This window comes from Rhodofomes roseus (assembly GCF_022264815.1).
Source record: "Rhodofomes roseus strain CIRM-BRFM 1785 chromosome Unknown C8Q71scaffold_13, whole genome shotgun sequence".
Lineage (NCBI taxonomy): Eukaryota > Fungi > Basidiomycota > Agaricomycetes > Polyporales > Fomitopsidaceae > Rhodofomes > Rhodofomes roseus.
In genome coordinates, this window is record NW_025952969.1 from 566,718 (window position 1) to 588,064 (window position 21,347).

The 21,347-nt window shown below is 56.1% G+C and overlaps 8 protein-coding genes across 8 annotated transcripts; 6 read left to right on the top strand and 2 right to left on the bottom strand.

Moving 5' to 3' along the window:
* Positions 1-409: 409 nt before the first annotated feature.
* C8Q71DRAFT_837132 (alpha-aminoadipate reductase Lys1p) lies at positions 410-5,255 on the top strand. Its single transcript, XM_047926461.1, has 6 exons — positions 410-1,578; positions 1,649-2,089; positions 2,140-3,132; positions 3,181-4,374; positions 4,428-5,033; positions 5,093-5,255. The coding sequence occupies exons 1-5, from the start codon at positions 483-485 to the stop codon at positions 5,003-5,005; spliced, it is 4,302 nt and encodes a 1,433-aa protein (XP_047777732.1). The 5' UTR covers positions 410-482; the 3' UTR covers positions 5,006-5,033; positions 5,093-5,255.
* Positions 5,256-6,313: 1,058 nt separating this feature from the next.
* C8Q71DRAFT_858944 (uncharacterized protein) lies at positions 6,314-7,858 on the top strand (the record flags this gene model as incomplete). The annotated part of the gene is made up of 2 exons (XM_047927575.1): positions 6,314-7,325; positions 7,383-7,858. The coding sequence occupies 2 exons, from the start codon at positions 6,314-6,316 to the stop codon at positions 7,856-7,858; spliced, it is 1,488 nt and encodes a 495-aa protein (XP_047777733.1).
* Positions 7,859-9,089: 1,231 nt separating this feature from the next.
* On the bottom strand, positions 9,090-9,776 carry C8Q71DRAFT_858945 (uncharacterized protein; the record flags this gene model as incomplete). Its single annotated transcript, XM_047927576.1, has 2 exons — positions 9,090-9,313; positions 9,374-9,776. 2 exons carry the CDS (start codon positions 9,774-9,776, stop codon positions 9,090-9,092), a joined length of 627 nt encoding a protein of 208 aa, XP_047777734.1.
* Positions 9,777-11,124: 1,348 nt separating this feature from the next.
* Positions 11,125-14,048, top strand: C8Q71DRAFT_765086 (uncharacterized protein). The gene is made up of 15 exons (XM_047924107.1): positions 11,125-11,337; positions 11,391-11,483; positions 11,541-11,644; positions 11,702-11,741; positions 12,216-12,288; positions 12,339-12,372; positions 12,423-12,436; positions 12,509-12,516; positions 12,567-12,695; positions 12,757-12,777; positions 12,838-12,878; positions 12,929-12,981; positions 13,034-13,041; positions 13,096-13,626; positions 13,681-14,048. Exons 1-14 carry the CDS (start codon positions 11,210-11,212, stop codon positions 13,589-13,591), a joined length of 1,242 nt encoding a protein of 413 aa, XP_047777735.1. The 5' UTR covers positions 11,125-11,209; the 3' UTR covers positions 13,592-13,626; positions 13,681-14,048.
* Positions 14,049-14,787: 739 nt separating this feature from the next.
* C8Q71DRAFT_710050 (uncharacterized protein) lies at positions 14,788-15,552 on the top strand (the record flags this gene model as incomplete). Its single annotated transcript, XM_047920718.1, has 2 exons — positions 14,788-15,192; positions 15,247-15,552. Coding segments are annotated over 2 exons (711 nt in total), but the record flags the coding sequence as incomplete, so codon positions are not given.
* Positions 15,553-16,769: 1,217 nt separating this feature from the next.
* C8Q71DRAFT_112765 (uncharacterized protein) lies at positions 16,770-18,074 on the top strand. The gene is made up of 3 exons (XM_047916335.1): positions 16,770-16,870; positions 16,933-16,963; positions 17,028-18,074. The coding sequence occupies exon 3, from the start codon at positions 17,031-17,033 to the stop codon at positions 17,976-17,978; it is 948 nt and encodes a 315-aa protein (XP_047777737.1). The 5' UTR covers positions 16,770-16,870; positions 16,933-16,963; positions 17,028-17,030; the 3' UTR covers positions 17,979-18,074.
* C8Q71DRAFT_112766 (uncharacterized protein) lies at positions 18,075-19,002 on the top strand. Its single transcript, XM_047916336.1, has 2 exons — positions 18,075-18,617; positions 18,674-19,002. The coding sequence occupies exons 1-2, from the start codon at positions 18,171-18,173 to the stop codon at positions 18,689-18,691; spliced, it is 465 nt and encodes a 154-aa protein (XP_047777738.1). The 5' UTR covers positions 18,075-18,170; the 3' UTR covers positions 18,692-19,002.
* Positions 19,003-19,085: 83 nt separating this feature from the next.
* C8Q71DRAFT_710253 (glycoside hydrolase superfamily) lies at positions 19,086-20,610 on the bottom strand (the record flags this gene model as incomplete). The annotated part of the gene is made up of 6 exons (XM_047920728.1): positions 19,086-19,264; positions 19,318-19,378; positions 19,440-20,097; positions 20,152-20,297; positions 20,355-20,436; positions 20,501-20,610. The coding sequence occupies 6 exons, from the start codon at positions 20,608-20,610 to the stop codon at positions 19,086-19,088; spliced, it is 1,236 nt and encodes a 411-aa protein (XP_047777739.1).
* Between the last annotated feature and the right edge of the window lie 737 nt (positions 20,611-21,347).

A 21,347-nucleotide genomic window follows, 5' to 3' on the forward strand; every position in this document is an offset into this window, starting at 1 on the left:
ATACTCCTTTTTGTGCTTCAATCGCGCACTTTATTTCGGGCTCACAGGTGCCAACCTACGCATGCTTACCCTGTGTTTCCAGGTCTTCAGCACCACCTGGCTGACGATGTCTTGGACGTTCATCGACTGGGCCGCCGTGGGTGACAGTGCCCTCGTGCTGGTACACAAGCGCAACCCGAACCTCAAGGTCATATTCCGTATAAGTTGCGTTCCATCGGCCTGGGGACGGATCAACTGCCGCCGTTTATGATCTAGTACATATATTTTCGGACAATGTGTGGAACCTCGCAAACAATCACTGTGACACGGCCGGAAGGACACGACGCGTCTTCAATGACTCTTCAGTTATTAGGCACGTGATCGCGATTTAAGCACCTTCGCACCGAGTCAGAACTTCTTCTCCTCCCCCGTCGTCGTTGTTGTCGTTCTCGCCGTCGGCTTGCTCCCAAACAGAAACGTCAAGCTTTCAGAGATAGCGTACCATGATGGACGCGCGGATGGCGAGGACACTCGCTCGCCTACAAAATCTGCCATCGATCTCGCTCCCCACAGACTATCCTCGGCTCGCAGGGAATCGACTGGTCGAAGCCGCTTTTGCTGCTGACCTCTCGGAACCAACATGCAAGGGACTCTTGAAGCTTGCTCTATATAACGAGAACGAGGACGCGGAAGAAGAGGAAGCACCGGAGGTGAGAGCGCCCTCACCTTTCCACATCCTCCTCGCCGCTTTCGCTGTGCTCCTACACCGCTACACCGGCGATACAGATCTTGTTATTGGCTCTTCGTCCGCATCTGCACGGGATCCTCTCGTTCTCCGGATAGCAGTAAATCCGGATGACCCATTCTGGGCGGTCGTGCGCAAGGTGCAGCAAGTCGAGCAGGAGGCAGAGGCAGACGCTCTGCCGTACGAAACCATCGTACATGCGCTGGGAAAGGACAAGCATGATACTGCAGAGAGCGCCCGACCCCTCTTCCGGGTGCGTTTCTTCGACGAGACTGACACACCACAAGAACACTTCCTACGCAGCACCAGCCTTACCTCCGACCTCACCGTCTTCGTGACCCGCCAACATGAGACCAGCCGGAGCTCTGTCGCACCCCACATCGGTCTTCGTCTGCTATACAACTCGCTTCTCTTCACGCCTTCACGCATGACGTGCATTGTCGACCAGCTCTCGGTCCTCCTACGGAAGGTCGCCGCAAACCCCGTCGCGCCCGTAGGGTCCGCCCCTCTGCTCACCCCTGCCCAACGCGCTATCCTACCAGACCCAACAGCCGACCTTAACTGGTGTGATTGGAAGGGTGCCATTACAGACGTCTTCTCGCGCAATGCTCGCCGATGGCCTGACCGTCCATGCGTCGTTCAATGTCTTCCTCCCGCCGGCTTCGACCACCCCCAGGAGAAGCGCACATTCACCTACAAGGCCATCCATCACGCGTCCAACATTCTCGCCCACCATTTGCTGCAGGGGGGCGTTCAGCGAGAGGAGGTGGTCATGGTGTATGCGTACCGCAGTGTCGAGCTCGTCGTCGCGGTCATGGCCGTCCTCAAGGCGGGCGCAACGTTCTCTGTGATAGGTGCCTATCTTTCATCTCGAGTCTTCGCTCATGAAACTTACTGGCGGACGGATTGGCTGATGCGCTGCAGACCCCGCATACCCACCGTCCAGACAAACCATCTATCTCAAGGTAGCACAGCCTCGAGCATTGGTGGTGCTCAAGGGCGCCGGCCGGATCAGCCCAAGTGTCCGCGACTTCATCTCGTCTGAACTCCAAATTCGCGTGGAAGTTCCTGCCCTGGAGCTGCTCGCAGATGGCCAGATTGTTGGTGGACAGGGCGCTGACGGCAAGGACGTCTTGCACCCGCAGTTGTCGCTAGGCGACAAGGACCCGGACGTCGTTCTGGGGCCCGATAGCGTCGGTACGCTATCCTTCACCAGTGGCAGTACGGGCATTCCCAAGGGCGTGCGCGGGAGGCACTTCAGTCTAACGCACTTCTTCCCTTGGATGGGCGAGCGTTTCGGCCTTGGGGAAGACTCCAAGTTCACAATGCTCAGTGGCATTGCCCACGATCCTATCCAGCGTGACAGTACGTGCTTCTGATATTTATTTGTTCTCGTTTGTTAACGGTAGTATCAGTGTTCACGCCACTGTTCTTCGGCGCAAGGCTGTATGTCCCTACCGCTGACGACATCGGGACACCTGGACGACTCGCGGAGTGGATGGCAGAAAACGAGGTGACGGTCACGCACCTCACACCCGCTATGGGTCAGCTTCTGTCCGCGCAAGCGACGCGACATATTTCTTCTTTGAGGAACGCGTTCTTCGTCGGTGATATTCTTACGAAGCGTGACTGCCTGCGGTTGCAGTCGCTCGCGGCGAACGTCCGCATCGTGAACATGTACGGCACGACGGAAACGCAGCGCGCGGTATCCTACTTCTTGCTCCCGAGCGTGTCCGAAGACCCTACATTCCTTGCTACCCAAAAGGACGTCATGCCCGCTGGAGAAGGCATGGTCGACGTCCAGTTGCTCGTCGTGAATCGCAATGACAAGAACGTACCGTGTGCAGTCGGCGAGGTGGGTGAGATCTACGTCCGCTCCGGAGGTCTTGCGGAAGGGTATTCCGACACAGAGGCAACTGCTCAGAAGTTCGTGACGAACTGGTTCGCAGCCGACGCCCCTCCGCGCAAGGATACTATTCTTGAGCCGCCCTCGGTGCAACCTGGCCCCGAAGCACAGTTCTGGAAGGGGATTCGCGACAGGATGTACCGCTCCGGCGACCTGGGGCGGTACCTACCAAATGGTATCGTCGAGTGCACCGGCCGCGCCGATGACCAGGTCAAGATCCGTGGTTTCCGTATCGAACTGGGCGAGATCGACCTGTATCTCAGCCAGCACCCGCTCATCCGGGAGAACGTTACGCTCGTGCGGAGAGACAAGGACGAGGAGAAGGTGCTCGTGAGCTACTTCGTGCCTGTTAGCGGGCCTGGGCTCGACGAGTTTGCGAGCGACGTGCCGGAGGGCGAAGAAGAGAAGGGCGTTGTCACTGGCATGCGCAAGTACAGGAGGCTCATCAAGGACATCCGGGAGTATCTCAAGAAGAAGCTCCCGAGTTACAGCGTCCCTACTCGTAAGTCAACGTGACGGTTCATAGATTTTGTGCTCAACCATGGAACAGTGTTCGTACCTCTGAAGCGCATGCCGCTGAACCCCAATGGAAAGATCGATAAACCCGCACTTCCCTTCCCTGACACAGCACAGGCCGCGCCTACCACCGCTCAGGCAGGCCCCGCAGCTTCGCCGACCGAAGAGGCCATTCGTGCCATTTGGGCGCGTGTTCTCCCGAGTCCACCTTCACCTATTCCTCTCGACGAGAGCTTCTTTGACGTCGGTGGTCATTCAATCCTTGCGACGAGGCTTGTCTTCGAGATCCGCAAGGCATTCCTTATCGATGCACCTCTGGGCCTCATCTTCGACAAGCCGACGATCAGCGAGCTTGCTGCTGCAGTGGACGAACTGCGCAATGTGGAACTTGGCTTCGCGCACGCTGATGGGGGCCAGAAGGCTTCGACAACTGAACAGTCAGCGCTCAAGGCGGCTCTGAAGCGCTCGGTGCAGCCCAAAAAGGCGGTCAGCTACAGCGAAGACTACGAAAGCCTGTTAGCGAAGCTCCGCCCGTCGTACTCAAGCGTATCGGAAGATTATTCGAATCGCCCTCTGACCGTGTTCCTGACCGGTGCCACTGGCTTCCTGGGCGCGTTCATTCTGCGCGAACTGCTGTCGCGGCCTGAACGTGTCAAGAAGGTCATTGCCCTCGTCCGAGCGCCCGACGCTGATAAGGCCCTTGAACGTCTGCGGGACGCTGCCAGTGGACGTGGCGTATGGGACGAAGAATGGGTTAAGCAGGCGAGGCTAGAGGTCGTTAAAGGTGACCTTGACCAGGAGCTCTTCGGGCTGGGAGTCGCGGCGTGGAAGGGCATCGCTGGCGAGGCCGACGCCATCGTGCATAACGGTGCGCTGGTGCACTGGGTGTATCCTTATGAGCGACTCCGGCCTGCGAATGTGCTTGGTACGCTAACGGCGATGGACCTCGCCGCGGTTGGCAAGCCGAAGCTCTTCGTATTCGTGTCGTCGACGTCTGCGATCGATACGGAGTACTACGTCCGGCTGTCTGACACATTCTCCAGGGGCGAGGATAGCCTGGGAGGTGTGCCGGAGAGTGACGACCTCGAGGGCGCCAGGACGTCGCTGAAGACCGGATACGGACAGTCTAAGTGGGTTTCTGAGAAGCTTCTCTTCGAGGCGGGCAGGAGAGGCTTGAAGGGACACATCGTCCGTCCAGGCTATGTCGTTGGTGACTCAGATTCCGCAGGTCAGTCGGCTCGAGCGCTTCTCTGCCGCAATACTGACAGACAGCTCATTTAGTCACCAACACCGATGACTTCATTTGGCGAATGGTCAAGGGCTGCATCCAGCTCGGCCTCGTCCCTGACATCAACAACACCGTGAACATGGTGCCAGTGGATCACGTAGCACGCTGTACTACACTAGCAGCTCTCTCGCCTCTCTCGGCTCCTCGCGATGCACAAAGCGTGTTGCACGTCGCCGCCTACCCCCGTCCTGCCTTCAACGACTTCCTGTCCTCCTTGGCGAGATACGGCTTCGCAACGCAGCGCTGCGAGTACCTCATCTGGCGGCGACAACTCGAGAAGCACGTCATGGAAGTGCAGGATAACGCGCTCTTCCCGTTGCTGCACTTCGTCCTGGACGACCTTCCGACGAGCACCAAGGCGCCAGAGCTGAACGATGCGAACATGCGCGCTCTCCTTGCGCCGCACATGGAGAACACGAGCAGCACCGTGGACGATGAGCTTATGGGCAAGTACCTTGCGTGGCTCATCGACGCGGGATTCCTGCCGTCGCCGAGCAACCAGTCTCCCGAAAAGCACCTACCACGACTGGCTGGCGGCGTAAGGCGAGCTGTTGGGCGCAGTGGCGTCTAGTTGTCATGTGTAGTTCGCTGAAAGCCCGGTGAGTTGCAGCGCATATATTGTCAACCTAAAGAAGACGCACTCATACTCCTCTGCTAGCCTAAAGCTCCAGTGCTTATGCAAAGGCACCATTGGGGAAGCAAAAGTAGAGCATGAAAATCTGTAGCTGTATTCTGTGTATCATCTATATTGCCACGACAGTGATGAAGTTCATCCGATTCCGTGCTGCGAACTGACTGATGCTAGCCTCCTTTGACACTCTGGCGCATGTGCTCTTTTGACACGCGTGCCCTTGACATGCACTCCTGCACTCCACTCTCCGATGCACCGCCCTTCGACATGCACAAGACACCGCAGGGTAAGTACCGTTGGGCTACCCTGGGGCTACCGTCGCAGGAAGCGTTTACTTTGCTTCCGCCGGCAACGACAAAGCCTCGATCAATCGGCGGGACCCAGATATGATAGATCTTCCCAGGGTCTTCCCGATATAGTATCACTGGGCGCCGCCACAGCCTCACTAGGCCAGACTAGGCCCAACTTCTCTCGCCCGACTCGACGGCCTGATCACGCGTCGATCCCCTTTCCGATACAGCCTCGTGAGGACTGAACCCTTTCTGTACAAGACGTAGTCTCGTCTTGTTACAACAAGCTTTCTTGATCAGCCCGTACTACTACGGTACCGTCTCCGGAGCCGTCCGGTGGCCCTCATCTTCAAACCACTCGCACCTGAAACGCTGAGCACTGGGAGCCCTCGGCCAACTTCAGTACGTTGTCTCCCGCCATTTGCGGTTCCGATGACACGCGCCCGCACGTTTGATGGTCTATGTTCACGCCTGACAGTGGTAGGTACAATCGTCTCTCTGAGTTACTGCCAATGCCAGTGACTACAGTATCACACTTCATAGAGCACCACAGACAACTTGAACCGCAGAACGCGCCTGCTTACGGTACCACTTTGTTCCCAGTGGGATTCCTTGGCCACCTGCAGACCGATCTCGCCCTGGGCCTAATCATTTCGCGCATGAAGTGCGCGGCTACAACCTAGTAGGCTTTCGAGTCTGACCACCGCCTCGCAGTAACTGTGTCGCTCTTTGGTATACGTCTATCGCGTAGCAGTGGGTGTGTTTTGCTTCACCTTCATAGCCTTGGTGTCTCACAGCAGTCCCATTGGTCATAGGTGATACTGGTACTAGCGACTCCTCCTGCTACCTGAGGTTCGTCCCTCGACGGCACCTACCGCGACGAGATTGTTACTGACGTGACTCCATACTGGCGCAGCAGATGCACTCGACGGCAGTGGCACATCCTCCGACTTCAGACATGTACACCGAATCAACATCGCACGTAGATGAAGGAGTTGGCGCGGATCAGGTTGACCTGAAGAATGCGGACAACAGCCTCGGGTCGGACTCCGATGAAGGACTCAATACTGACTCGACCGACGATGATTATATCGGCCCTTGGAGGGTGCCACGGTCTCTTCACGGATCCTTGCCACTAGACCTGTCCGACCGCATTCCTCTGGAGATCATCGAGAGTATTATCGACTGCATGGTGCAAGCCGCGTTGGTTCCTACGGCGCAAGTTTGTCGTGCATGGTATCCCCGTGCCAGGCACAACCTGTACTCCACCATCCGACTCCAGTCCCGCAGATGCTATGATCTGTTGGTCCAGCAAGTACGCACGTCGCCCCGCGTGAAGCAAAGGCTCGCGACAACGGACGGCCTAATCGTGACACACTTCATCGAGCGCAAAGGGGATAATATACCCTTCCTGGACGCTCTGCCCCTCGTCTTTGCCGACGCACTGCCCGCTTTGCGAGTGCTCAGCATAGAGGGGGCGCTCCGTCCAGTTATGCACCCAAGCTTCTATCTCGGTCTCTTGCAGTTCAAGCACATCGTATCGCTGCGCTTGTCTGCTGTCGAGCTAAGCAACATCACGCAGTTGGAGCGGATCATCTTTGCGTGTCCGCACGTAGCAGAGCTTGGCTTGGACCGCGTTACCCTGGTCTCTGGGGCCACTCCCGTTCGCTGGGGATCCAGTCGTCCAGCACACACCCGTTCCCGGATCGCATCCACCACCTCGCTTCGACGACTCGATTTCAAACTGAGCCTTAGTTCGGGAAGCCTATTGGCTTCTGTATCAATAGTCGATTGGCTTGTGTCCTCCGCCATATGTACTTCCTTGCGCGATCTGGAATGGGCCGTCCGCGGTCCCATGGGCGCCATTGGTCACATGAAACACGGCGCGTTCAACGCACAGCTCGATCGACTACTCGAAACAACTGGTACATCTCTGTCGTCGTTTGAAGAACAATGGCCGGGGTTATCTGGTCAGATGAATCTCCATCTACAGCAATAACCACCGACTAACCTAGAGTGTTGTACAGTTGGTTCTGTCATTGTTCCGAATCTTGTCCACAACCGTGCCTTGAGGTACTGGACGTTCACGGTGAATATCAACCGAGATCAGTTGGAGGACGGCTGGTCCGCGGTAGCAACCCATCTGCGCATGCTCCTCTCCACAGTCCGAAGCTATAAGCTCCAGTGCATCACGATCAGACTCGGCGCCATCATCCGCAACGAGCAGCCTGCCTTGCCGAATACAAAGGAGCTCAGTCCTCCCCAGGAGAGGTTCGTGTCAAGGACTCAGTTGCGCCGTCTACACAACGTCATGGTCCAGCCGTACTTTGGCGCGTTAACTGCTGTCCATGTCGCCCATCCGGTTTTCTACCATGAAGGGACACGTTGCAAGGGAAATCCACGCGACGCAGAGAACATCAGAACTGATGTTCAGCAACTGCTGGGGCCGTGGCACGATCGCGGTTTAGTCAAGTTCTCCCATATGCCTGACCCGTATGTCTAGCAGTGAGTAGGGAAGAGGAGGCCATTAGTGCGTACCCCGTGCAATCTCACACATGAACTTCAATTGCTTATGAGGTCACTTTACAGGGAATGCGAGGACGTGTAACGCGGCCGTTGCGGCTGTCCAGTGGACAGGTGATCATACAGGCATCACGGGTCGGAATCTGTATGATGATCCAGTTGGCGAGTAGGCTGGCACCAGCTCGATCGCGTATTTCACTATTAGGAATGCATTTCTCAGTACTGTACACTCACCGGATTCAAGCTCTCTCTGTGATAATGTCAGTGCATAGCAAGTTAGCTCTGCGATGGGAGGATGATTGCCCACAATCCACATACTATGTGAACTAGTCGACTTTATTGAGTGCGATTGGATGCTAGCCCTGCAACACATGTCAGCATTGATCGATATACTTATGTACCACCAGCTCCTCATCAGGGCCTCAGAAGCGGGAGTCGATCGCGGCTGGCTGCGAGGTTCTCAACCACGACGTTTGTGACCAAAGTGTAGACAACCTCTACGACTCCCACAAAGTCGCTTGACTTCGGCTCTGACTCAGTGAGAAGAGTAACGTATATAGGTCAAACGTTGGCACTTCGAGCTATAGAACCTTCGCAGAGGAGGATGGTAGAGACAGACTTTGAGTGCGGGCGCCGTGGGCATGAACAGGTCACGCGTCACGCGTCACGGTCCACCTGAGGCTGTCACGGCGATTAACGGCCACCGTGACCATTCAAGTTCACCGAATGCCCACGCAACAACGAAGACAGCACTTCAGCAAACACAGCTCAGCTCACCATTCTTGTCACCAGCTCTCACTCTTTCAGTCAACGTGCGTGTTCAGTAACCAAACCCGTCGTTATCCCATAGCGATACAGTCGTACAAAATCCAGACATACGAATAACGATACAAGAGTAGGGCGCGAGCGAGCCAGTCTCGCGCAGATCATTTGAACCATCGTTCAACGATCATATAGGGTGGTAGAACTCGGGGGTAGACGTCGTGTTGCGTGAAGGTGATGGCGGTCGTAAGGGCGGTGAGAGAGAGCTGCGATGTGAGGTGCGCCAGCGCGGGGCGAAGGAGCGGGTGGGCCACAGTGCCAGGCAGCGTAGGCGTGGGTGTTGCGTGTCGCTAGGACTCGTCGAGGTGGTCACGGCTGCTAGAGCCGGAGGGTGTAAGTGCATCGCGCTGATGGCGTCGACGTCGCGGGGTGGATGGTCTTGAAGGGCCTCATGTCCTCGTCAGGAACACGGCGGCGAGCACGACGATAAGAACGACGAGCGCAAGGACTGAGAAGGCGACGAGGCATCGCTTCGCCCATTTGACCTCCGTGCCCCGCATGCTCTCGATGAGCTCCTGGCGCTCCGCCTCCGTCTTGGAGAGCTCCCAGTCTTCCGGTGCGCGCAGAGGGGAGACAAGGATGAGGGCGCCGGCGATCCAGAACAGCGGGAAGACTGGCGAACGAAGAGTCAGTAAGGGGGCGCGAGAGTGAGAGCACATGCGGGAATACTCACGGAAGCCAAACTTGAAGAGATACATGGCAAGCGTAGGGTGCTCCGCGTAGCGCGTGTATGCAGGAGGCTGCGCGGAGTAGGAGTACGGCGGCGGCGCGTCCGAGTCCGAGTCGTGGTGCACAGGCAAGGACACCGCGTCGTGGCGGCTGTCCTGAGTGCCGCGGGGCGAGCGCGACGACGACGCGCCAAAGAAGTCGTCGATCGCGTTGGTGCCCTCCTCAACGTCAGAGGGGCGAGTACGAGGCGTGTGAAGGCGCGCTGCAGGAGGAGTGGGAAGTCGCACATCGAAGTGCTCGTGCGTGCCGGAGATGGTCTGTGCCTCGAGGTCACACTCCTGGGACCTGCTCCAGGTGAAGACAGAGGGAATGACGAAGGTAGTAGAGGTCGAAGCCTGAGCAGACATTGTAATAGGCAGGGCGTAGGCGACGATAAGGGTCGTGAGGCTGCAAGGGACTCTGAGAGGCGGGGCGATGATGGGGACTTTGCAGTGATCATGGCTGGCTTTATATACAGCTGGCGCGCGAAGAAGCGGAAGGTTGGGAAACCAATCCGTTGCTATCGACAAGCCGAAGTCGACCAATCAAAACGTGCGCCCTCGATAGTAGGCGTGGACCCACAGGCACCCACATCCCGAAGTGGCTTCCTAATGCGGAAATTGTCAGCAAACCTAAAGGGGAGCGCACGTGACTTCGCTAGGTTTGGAAAGAGGCACCGGATGCGGGTTAGTGGGCGCACCGCCGGCGAGTATCTGCTACGACGCGATCCCCAGCAGCAGAGCCATATCCTAAGCACAAAGCATCATATGCGGGACAACTTGGGGACAACCTCAGCAAAATGAAAATCTGAAACGCTCCTTGTCGCGCGCATGAAACACTTATAAGCAGACCTGTAGTTGGGTGAGGTCTGAAGGGAGTCCGTCCGGCGTGGACGACTCGACTTGTGGACCTGAGTTCAGCTCTGCAGCAGTGGGAGATCCAGAATTCCTTGTGAGTGCTGTCGGTCAGATGCCAGTGTCGGGGCCTTGTGTCTCACAGCTACATGAATAATCGTACATTTGCTACCTCGGTCAGGCCGGCGCGACTCAGAATATCTTGTCCGTCAAGCAAATGAGCTGTGGGCGAGACTGCGGCACAGAAGCTCACCAGGTTGTATTGGCTAATGATGACCGCGGAGCAGCTAACGCAGGAGCAACCTGAGATTGCTCCCGAATCGGAGGTTATCCCGCTTCATGTCAAGTCATCGAGAGGGTCGCTGTTGTGTTTCACATGAACCTGTGGATGCGAATTCCATTCGCCCTCGCTGAATCGTCGAACAGCTCGAAGGTGTGGTCGAACAATGTCGATATCCGGGTTCCCTCTTGCATCATCCAAGTCACGTGGGGTCTGTATCATGGTGAGACATCCGAATTGGGAAGGCTCTCATACCAATGTTTGACGGCCCAAAAGCTGGTGCCGTGCGTGCGCGACGCGCAACCACGCCAAGCACCGTCTGCAGCATGCCTTTCTCCGAACGCCAACGTGGGCCGGGGTTTGCGGGGCACGCCTCACCTGCGAGCGATAGAAGACAGACCACGAACGCGGGCCACGCCAGGCACACGGTGATAAGTCGCGTATACTGCCAATGCACGGCATCAACAGCATGACCTCTCTGGAGGCTCTTTGGGAGCCCTGAAACTTCGAATCGTGATAGAGTGAGAACAAGTGCGATTCGCGTCGAAGGCGAGCCGCGCGCCAGCGTTCGGCTGGCCCTAGGCTGGCCCGCCGCCCGTGGACTGGAATACATACTAATCTCCACGCGCTCTCTCTCTTACCCCGACATCCATGTCGTCCACCATCTATGGTCCTCACTCCTCCAGCTAATGCGACATCCGAGAACCCGTATCTCTTCACCGGCAGCTACAAGTGGCTCGATAGCCGCGTCGCGTCCTACATTCGCATCGCATCCGTGTCGATTGCCGCCTATGAGTGTGTCCTATAACAATGTACTCCCTCACATGATCACTGAAAGACGTCGGTAGCTATGTCTTGACTCTGCCCGCGGAATGGAGGTTCTACAAGAGCCAGAGGTCGTGGAGGTTGAGTACGGGCTGCATACTGTTCATCCTCATCCGGTGCGTCACACGCTTCATCCTAGCGCGGCGTAACTCACACTCTGTAACTGTTTGCAGCTACATCAGCATTGTGGTACTCGCTGTGAACACCGTCGGCTACTTCTCCCACTTCAGTCCGGAGACATGTTCGCACTACTTCTGGGTTGGCCCCATATTCAAAGGTGCGAGTCGACCTCTTTCAATAGTCTATGTATGCTCAGGAATTCTCGTGCACTTAGTGCTACAGACTATGGTATCTCAGGTCATCTTGGGCATACGGTATGTCGTAACCAGTTTTATGACCATTACTATTGCTCGCGGCGACAACTCTGGGAACGAATGAGACCACCCGCTGTTTTACTAGACGCAGCTCTGCCATCACAGGACTCTGTTCATATGTCCAGCCAAGAACATTGCTGTCGTCCGTGAATTCTGGAGTCCCCCGACTTCTCATTAACTATCGTCGGCGATGATTGCTCGTATGTCCGGACGAAACCCCATCAGCCTTACCCTCCTCCGAAACGCCTATTATTAAGTATTAGCATTCAGTTAGCGGCATCTCTTCCTCGATATCAGATGCTCTAGGATGGCGAGGAGATGTCTAGCGCGGTGCTCCGTTCATGGATACCCTCGGATCCTGTTCATTTCTCCACGAATTTTCGTCCCGAACTTTTTCCTCCGCGATCCTTTCACCTATGGTGCCTACGCTATGCATCGTTCGATCAACGCAGGGGTGCTGATCGTATGACACAGGACCGTCAACATATCCAGGCGGTCTCCATGCGTGGGCGCCGTAGTTGCTGGGCTCTTCGTTATGGTCACCACAGTGAGTGCTCATTGTCTTCCCACAAGGTCACCGCCCACCAATGGTCGCAGGGTGAATTGTTTACGGATATGTTCCATCGCAACCGTGAGTCTTCTCTGTATATGGCTTCGTTCCCCACTCAACGACTCCGCTAGATGTCCAAAATCCCGTGAGTCACGTCTCGTTCGCGAATAAACCCTTTCCTCACAAGCCCTGGCGTTCGCGGCTGACTACATCATAGCGACATAAGTGAGTACTTCCTGCGAAACTCTGGCACACATGTTGACGAGTTGACGCAGCTGCACTGTCGGCGAGCGCGGGATCTTCCTGTCCGCGTGGCTGTACTACCTCCTGGCGATGTTCTACGACGCCGTCGTTCTCGGTATATCGTCCTTCTACCTTATGCGATATGGACCAGTAGCCGGGAGGTGAGTAGACTCGCATGCGACCATCATGCCGTAGATAGGAATCGCTGACCGTCAGTCGTAGGATGTCCGGTCTTGTGAAGCTGTACGTGCCCGCCTGACAATGCCCACCAGTCGTGCGGAGCTAATATATGGTGCTCTTTAGGATGTTCTATGATGGCCTAGGATATTTTGCAGTGCTGACAGGTATTTGGCTGGCTGGTCACCACTCTAGCGGTTCTGACCATTTGCACTAGGCGCGAACGTCCTGAACCTCGTACTCTATCGCACCAGCGATCTTATGACCCAGGTCCGTCTTTCTCTCCTCAGGCTTCCCACGTAGCCGACTGACGTCTCTGCAGTCATCAGGGTCAGTAAAGCGGTCATCGAAAGGAGGATTGTTTGCATACTCACTTGTTCACAGGGCTGCCGTTGGCGAAGCCGTCACATGGATCATGAGCCAGAAGCTGCTCATTCACCTCCGAGATGCGGCCGCGGAGGCGAACCGCTCCACGCACATCGTCTCGCGTCCGCTGCGCAGCCCGCGCGCCGTCTCGCGCGCCATGCGCTCGCACTGCCCTTCCTCCCAGTCGTACTCCTCGCCGTTCTCGGCGGGCGGCCTCGCCAGCTCGCAGGAGCGGAAGAGCAACGTGGCGTTCGCCGATGCGGATGGCGACGGAGACGTGCTTGCGTGGTCGAGTACGTCGCTGACGGACCTCGTAGGGAATCTGAGCGACGTCGAGCTGGACGTGCAAGTGGAGATTCAGCGTACTGTCAGTGTCGAGGAGGGCAGCCGTGCGGTGGAGCAGTGCGCTTGCACGGGTCATGTGCCATGCGTTGTGTGGGTCGGGAGCGGGACGAGGCCGGAGGGGTTCAGCGAGAAGGACGTGGAGAGGGAGAAGGAGGGCCCGGGGAGGTAACATTTGTGTCTGGAGGGCGCCCTGTCACGGATGCGGTGAGTCTTTACATTTCTCAAGCGGCGAGTGCGGATGTTGACGGCGGGGCGAAGTCGCTCTCATAGATCCAGTATCGTTATTAGTTTCCGCGTGATCGTGTCCTGCAACTCGCTCTTCTTATCTTCGCATGTACACTTAGCTATTCCGGGAACATTCTACCTTCAGGTACTGCAATGCATCGTCCTAATCAGTTACCAGTCGTATGTATGTGAATTGGACGATCCACTGCATGTCGCGCATGGTATATAGCCTGCAACGGTACTTCCGAGATTCATGTATGATACAATGTACATTCTTATGTTCATTCGCGCGCGGCTGACGCCATGTTGTACTGCAGTCGTTCCGAGGATGTGAAGCTACTTACATACGTGGCTGCGCAACTTCTCGGGCAGAGTTATTGGCCGGAATAGAATGATGCAAGGTTTGTGAGCAGTACTCAGGCAGTACTTACATCTGTAGTTGGTTTCCACACTGGGCAATCCACTCGTACCTCGGACGTCGCCGACACCGCGCCCCGCGCTACCGTGACGCTGCTTCGACACTTTCGAGTTTTCAACAGTACCAGGCTCTCGTCTGGACGTCTTTATTACACGAGCAAAACTTGATCTGAAACACACACCAACGACAGAGGGGATGGATGGACAGCGAGGCTGCAGCGAACGCTCAGACTATGACCTACTTTCCGGAACCAACACTCAAGCATGATGCCTTCGCCTCTTCCAGCAATCACGCAGATCTCGACTGGAAAGCCCTGGGGATTCCCTAAGAATGCATTGCTTCATAGCAGGAGAGCCTTGAGGTTGCGTACACGTTTCTCGCGCTGGAAGGCGGGCGGTGATGATGGGTGATACATGATGAACCACAGCGGGTGCGTCTGTTCCAAGTCTGTTCTGCGGTCGGCGCCGTAACGACACGCAGTGGTCCGGCAGCTACGTCTCGGGAAGGTGGATGATAGATCATGATACAGTACGCTTATCCAACGATATAAACCCGCAGACCTGCATCTGGTGCGTGTAGGCAGCTCAGAACACCCGACATCCGCATTGAAAGCAATGAAGCTCCTTCTCACAGGCGTCACGGGCGTAGGTGCGTCCCGGCCTTTCCTGCGGTGGTCATGATGTCGGTATACTCAACTGCTGGATATCCTGCTATCGCCTGCAGCCGGCCTCGCCATCTATCGCAGAGCCCTGGAAGACCCAGAAGTGACGCACATAACCCTCCTCACGCGCCGACCCGTCCCCGACTGGGCCGTACTACCTCTCAACGCCTCGTCCAAAACGACCACGATCATCCACACCGACTTCCTCTCGTACCCCGCTGGACTTGCCAAGCAGCTCGCGGAGAACGATGCATGCATATGGGCGCTGGGGAGGAGCGCCGTGGGCATGACTGAGGAGGAGTACACCGCGACGACCTATACAAACGTCATGAACGCCGCGCGGGCAGTGAAGGACGCTGGTGTGGGCGAGGGGCGGCCGGTGGACAAGCCGTTCAGGATTGTGTACATCAGCGGGGAGGGTGCGGATCCGAGCCAGAAAAGCTGGCAGATGTGGGCGAACGTCAAGGTGCGCGAATGTTTGATTAATCGACGACCACTCTTGTTTACGGCGATTGGACAGGGCCGCACGGAGAAGGACTTGACAGAGTTCTGCAACAGCACGCCGGGGATGAAGGCACGCATATACCGACCTGGCTACTTCTTCCCGTCCAAGATGTATCCAGAGGACCGGAAGCACCAGCGTTCTGCGACCATGGGCAGGGTCGACAACGTCATGACCCCGGCAATCAAGTGCCTGGTACCCTCCACGTACACCCCAACGGAGGAGCTGGGCACGTTCGCGGTCGAGCTGGCGAAGGGCCGCTGGCCGGACAAGGATTTTTACCGCAATGCGGATATGCGGAAGCTGGTGACGGAGGTGAAGTGATCTTGGACGGGTTGGGGTGTACCTTTGACAAGCTGTGTTATTTTCCTTTCTTATATCAGTATTCGGGAAACATTGTAGGAGAAGCTGCCAACATGGTGATTGTGCCACGGTGTGAACAGTTCCCGGCAGAAGTGGCACCGCTCAGAAGAGGGAGTGCACGACGCTGTCCATGCGTTGTTGGTACCAGTCTGTCGACACTCCTTTGCTCCGTGGCTCGACCGCAGTATCGTGAACCTCTTTTGCACAGCATCAACAACAGGAGAAATCAACCTCTGAATCTGACCACGGTGCGTACGTCGATTGTTCTCACCCAGGCTTGGCTTAAACCAATGGTCATAGTATACAATCCTAATGCACCAGGCTCTCTCACTCGCGCAGCGACTGATTGTCTTCTGGTGCATTACGAGCACGCAGGACACCCGCTCACGACATACTGAGAGGTGGCCCTTGGGTGCGCTCTGCATGAAGGGACGTTTTTTTACGGTTGTGCGATTCTCTGTACGGCATTTGCTAGCTATTCAAGCACTTTTCATTCCGGACTACCACGTTCTGCATACAGTCAAGCCGGACACCGCAGCAGGTTCGCTACGTTGATTGACCTTCCACCCTTGCAGCGCTTATGTCTGACGCGCTAATAACTGCCACCTAATAGGTACCTATACCTTGCCACGCAGCAGATGCGGCGGGTACGCGTCTGCCGTCAAGCGATCTGATAATCCAAGTGATCTATCACTCAGCGAACAATCGGACGCGTTATCGACAACCACGGACCTACGCTGGCGAACACACAGTCAATAGGAGGGCGAGGATTGGTTCGGTTCTTGCAACCTCCGCCCTTTGTGCGTTGAGTGGTGCCGGTGAGTGTTTGCTATCGGACAGATAACGACATGTTGTGTGACTTGGTATTGACGTTATCGCTCTCCCAACGACATCACGTTCCCCCTTCCGAATGTGTTGTGTAAAACACCAGGACGAGTCGCATAACGCAATATCTGAGCAGGCCGACCTAGTTTGTCTCCCGCCATTTGCGGTCCTCCAACAACACGCGCGTCGCCCGCATAGCCTTTTCTCTTGCGCCTGATGGTCGTTGAGAGCAGGAGGCACCGTTTCTCCGAGTTGCTGACTATCATACTTCATCTAGAGCATAGATGGCCGCAGAAGGCGTCTACATTCCGTTCTCTTCTCAGGCCCTCTGCGGATCGATCTCGCCCAGTCATTCCACGCATGAAGTGGGCGGTTATAACCTAGTAGGCCTTCGAGTCTGACCACCGCCTCGCAGTAGCGGTGTCACTCTTTGGTATACGTCTATCGCGTAGCAGTGGGTATGTTTCGCTTCATCTTGGTAGCCTTGGTGTCTCACAGCAGTCCGATTGATCACAGGTGATACTGGTAGCGACTTCTCCTGCTACAGGTTCGTCCCTCGACGGCACATACGGCGACGAAATCGTTACTGATGGGACCTGATACTGGCGCAGCAGATGCACTCGACGGCACTGGCACATCCTCCGACTTCGTTCATGTCCACTGAATCAACATCGCACGTTAATGAAGGAGTAGGCGAGGATCAGGTCAACCTGAAGAATGCGGACAACGACCTCCGGTTGGAAAGACTCAATGCCTACAATGGCCTTTGGAGAGTCATGATGCCACGGCGGTCTCTTGACGGATCCCTGCCACCCAACCTGTCCGACCGCATACCTCTGGAAATCATCGAGAGTATCATCGACTGCATGGTGCAAACCACGTTGGTTCCTACGGCGCAGGTTTGTCGTGCATGGTATCCCCGCGCCATGTATAACCTGTACTCCGCCATCCGACTCCAATCCCGCAGATGCTATAACCTGTTGGTCCAGCAAGTACGCACGTCGCCCCGCGTGAAGCAACGGCTCGCGACAACGGACGGCCTGATCGTGACACACTTCATGAAGCGCAAGGAGGATACTATACCCTTCATGGACGCACTGCCCACTTTGCGAGTGCTCAGCATAGAGGGAGCGCTCCGCCCAGCTACGCACCCAAGTTTCTATCTCGGTCTCTTGCAGTTCAAGCACATCGTGTCGCTGCGCTTGTTTGATGTCAGGCTAAGCAACATCATGCAGTTGCAGCGGATCGTCTACGCGTGCCCCCACGTAGCAGAGCTTCGCTTGCACGGTGTCACCCTGATATGCACAGCTCCCTTTGGCTGGGGATCCAGTCGTCCAGCACACATCCGTCCCCGGACCGAAGCCACCACCTCGCTTCGACGACTCGAGATCAAAGTGAGCAAATCGCTCGAGCGCGAAACGGACCCCACGATGGATTCTGTACCGATAATCGATTGGCTTGTGTCCTCCGCCATGTGGGGCGTTGGCAACATGCCCGTGATGGCCTGTGATGGCGCACCGGCGCAAGAGACATGTGTTCAAGCAGCTCGATCGACTCCTTAAAGCAACTGGTACATTTCTGTCGTCGTTCAATGAGCAATGGACGGGGTATCTCGGTCAGATATGTCTCTAATTTACAGCGTTTAAACGTTTATCACCGACTGACCTTCAATTATTGTACAGTCGATTCCCGGATTGTTTCCAATCTTGCCCACAGCACTGCCTTACGGTGCTTGACGTGCACGGCACATATTCATGCACTTGAACCGGTTGCGTGGTCGGACGGCTGGATCACTTTGGCAATCCATCTGCGCAGGATCCTCTCCACAATCCGAAGTTACCAGCTCCAGCGCATCACGATCGAAATATACTTCGATAGCGAGTTGCCTGCCAAATCAAGTACAAAGGAGCAGTCTTCGTCCGAGACCCTCCCTGACCCGGCAGAGGGTGAGGGTTGCGTCGGAGTTTCACAATCTACGCGACGTTATGGTCCAGCCGTACTTTAGCGCGTTGACCGCTGTCCACGTCGCGATGCAGATTCGGTACACGGAACGGAGACGGAGCAAAGTACATGCACACGATGACGCAGAGGCGATCAAGTCCTCAATCCTGCTGCTGCTGGCACCATGGCGCAAGCGTGGTTTAGTCAAGTTATCTCTTCACATGCAAATCATACGGCGAGTAGAGCAGAAGAGAACAACAGTGCGTCCCCCCGCAATCTCACCCATGAACGATTGCTTACGAAGTCATTTCACAAGGAGTGCGAGGATGTGTAGCGTCCGTCGCTGTTGCGGCTGTTTAGCGCACAGGTGTTCGTACAGGCATCCCGGACTTCAAGGATGTGGTCAATGCGATTCTGAATCTGTATAATATATTGGTCGGCGAGTCTGGCAACAACTTGATTTCTTCAAGTGTTTGTAAGTCAGACATCTCTGTGTCCCGGTGTGATGTAGCGTAATGAACTCTCAATAATCTCGTGTTGTTCTTCGCCTGCAATCAATTCTCCGAGGTGACCTCCATTAGTGAAAGAAAGATGTTGTACAGGATGACCCAGGGTATACTGCTTTAAGTCATGGTTACTAATCGCTACATAGAATACCACAGCATGTAGGGTGTTGCAAAGGGACGCACGGCGACGTGGACGTCGCATATACCAACCAGAGAGGCGATTTATAGGGTTGTGACATCTTCGACCGAAGTTACCAACGACTCGGTGACCATGGAAGCAAAGGTGCAGCGCATGCTCGCAGCCCTGATGGCGTCCACAAGCATGTTGTCGTAGTCGCTCGCGGCTTCCCACATCGCCCATCCTCGCAGACCTGAGTTTAGTATATACTTGCCCTTGGCCGCTGTCCTCAGCGTTAACGACCTGTCCCAAGAGGACCTGAGAAAAGCAACTTACTGAAGGAGTTGGCGTCGTCGTAGGATACCATGACTTGCGTATTGGAGTTGTAGACAAATGGCTGCGCGTACAAGTGAAGTGCGTGAGCGTCTACCAAACGGTTGCCACGGACGAACACTCACCGTAGAGCTGCACGAGTCCCAGAGGTAGTCAATCCCGTCTGCAGGCATGCCGGACGCATCGAGGAAGCCCTGTTGGTACATTCCCCAATAGTTGAAGATCCCCGTAACCGCGCTCGACGGGTTACCACACTCGTCCGTCGCCGTCGTCCCTGGCGCGGCCGTGTCCCAGCTGTCCCCGTTCGGCTGGCCCTCCGTATCGAACGACGCATACATCCTCAGCGTCTTGTTCGTCGAGGACACATACGCGTTCTCCTTCGTCACCCTGAAGCTATGCCCGTAGCCCGCGACGCCGAGCACGATCTTATCCGCCTTGAACCCCGCGGCGGACCACGCCTTCACCGCGCTCGTCGCGGAGCCCTCCTGGCGCGCGGAGGACGCGCACGCGTCGGCGAGCGGCGAGTTTGGGCCGACAGACGACGAGAAGCTGCCCCAGACGTCGTAGTTCATCGGCTCGATGTAGTCGAGGACGGAGTAGAACCCGGAGACGTCTGTCATGGGCGAGCCGGACGAGTCGAGGAAGGGCTTGAGCCCGACGGCGGCGGAAAGCGTCTTGGAGGGCAGGCGACTCCGGAGCTCTTGGAGGAAGAGGAGGTAGTTCGAGGCGTCGTTGGGAGACTGCTCGTTACAGCCGATGCCAGTCTGGCTCGGGTATTCCCAACTGCGTCACTGGTCAGGATGCGAAAGAGGGTGTAGAGAGAGAAAAGAGGCGCACTCGAAGTCCAGGCCGTCGAGATTGTAAGTGTCGACGAGCTGCACGGCTGCATTGACGAAGTTGGACCGACTTTGCTCGGTAGCTACTGCTGACGAGAAGTATCTTGACCCGGTCCATCCGCCGACAGTAATTGACGTGTTCACATTCTGAGCCAGACATGAGACATCGAGTCTATCCGGGAAGACCTCATGGACGAGACTTACGTTTGCGTGAGCCTCTTGCACAAACTGCTTCAGCTGGTCATCATACCCGTCAACGGGTATAGTTTGATCTGTGGTCGGTTCACTGTATCGCGGCACGGTCAGCGCTTAGCAACAAGGACCGCGCTTGCTTCCGATAAGCAACTCACAGAAATGAGTATGACACCCTCGTGTATTGCGTCCAGTTCATGTTCGCAAGGCCGAACGCTGGGTTGTCCGCATCTTCCCAATTTGCGAACCAAGCCATCGCGACCGGCATCGTACAGCCTGAGGACCTTGGGACGACCGCTGCAGACGCCGGTGCCACAGACGCAAGTAACTGGAGGAGCGGCGCCACCATGGCCAGGCGTAATGGATCATACATGCCCAGCATGTCGTGAAAGGTATACCAGTACTGTCACTGGAAGGAACGATAGTAGGGGTCGTAAGAGTTCACAAGGGAGACCGGGCGAGGAGGAAGTTCGAAACCCTTGAAACCCGGAGCCTTATAAGAGCCGCGTAATTGTTCAACTTGGTCGTCAGCCACGCGGCTGCCAGCATAATGGTCCGGGAAGGAATCCTGTACGCCAAGCCTGGACCTACAATTATGACAAACATCCTCGCGTTGCTGCGTGCGCGATGCCTCGCTGCTGAGGGCGGCTGGCAAGTCACAAGGGCGAGCTTCAAAGCGCATGGTAGCCACGCGACTGACCATGGGAACCGCGCACCTTGGAAGTACTTGTGACTAGGCAGCTGTGAAAATTCTCTGATTCCGACCCAGAAACTGGATTGCGTTCAGTCGAGGAGTGGCAACGACTTCAACATATCCTGCAGCGGTAGACGGTGTGTATATACTTATATCAAGGTCGAGCATGCATATGGGACCGCAGAAGCCAGTCTCACCACAAGACCCTTCACGATCACCTGCGAGAGGGCTTGCTCTTCCCAACACAATCGAAAAGAAGACCTCACCAACTCTCACGTTGCAGACCTTTACTGGTCACGCACATACGACTC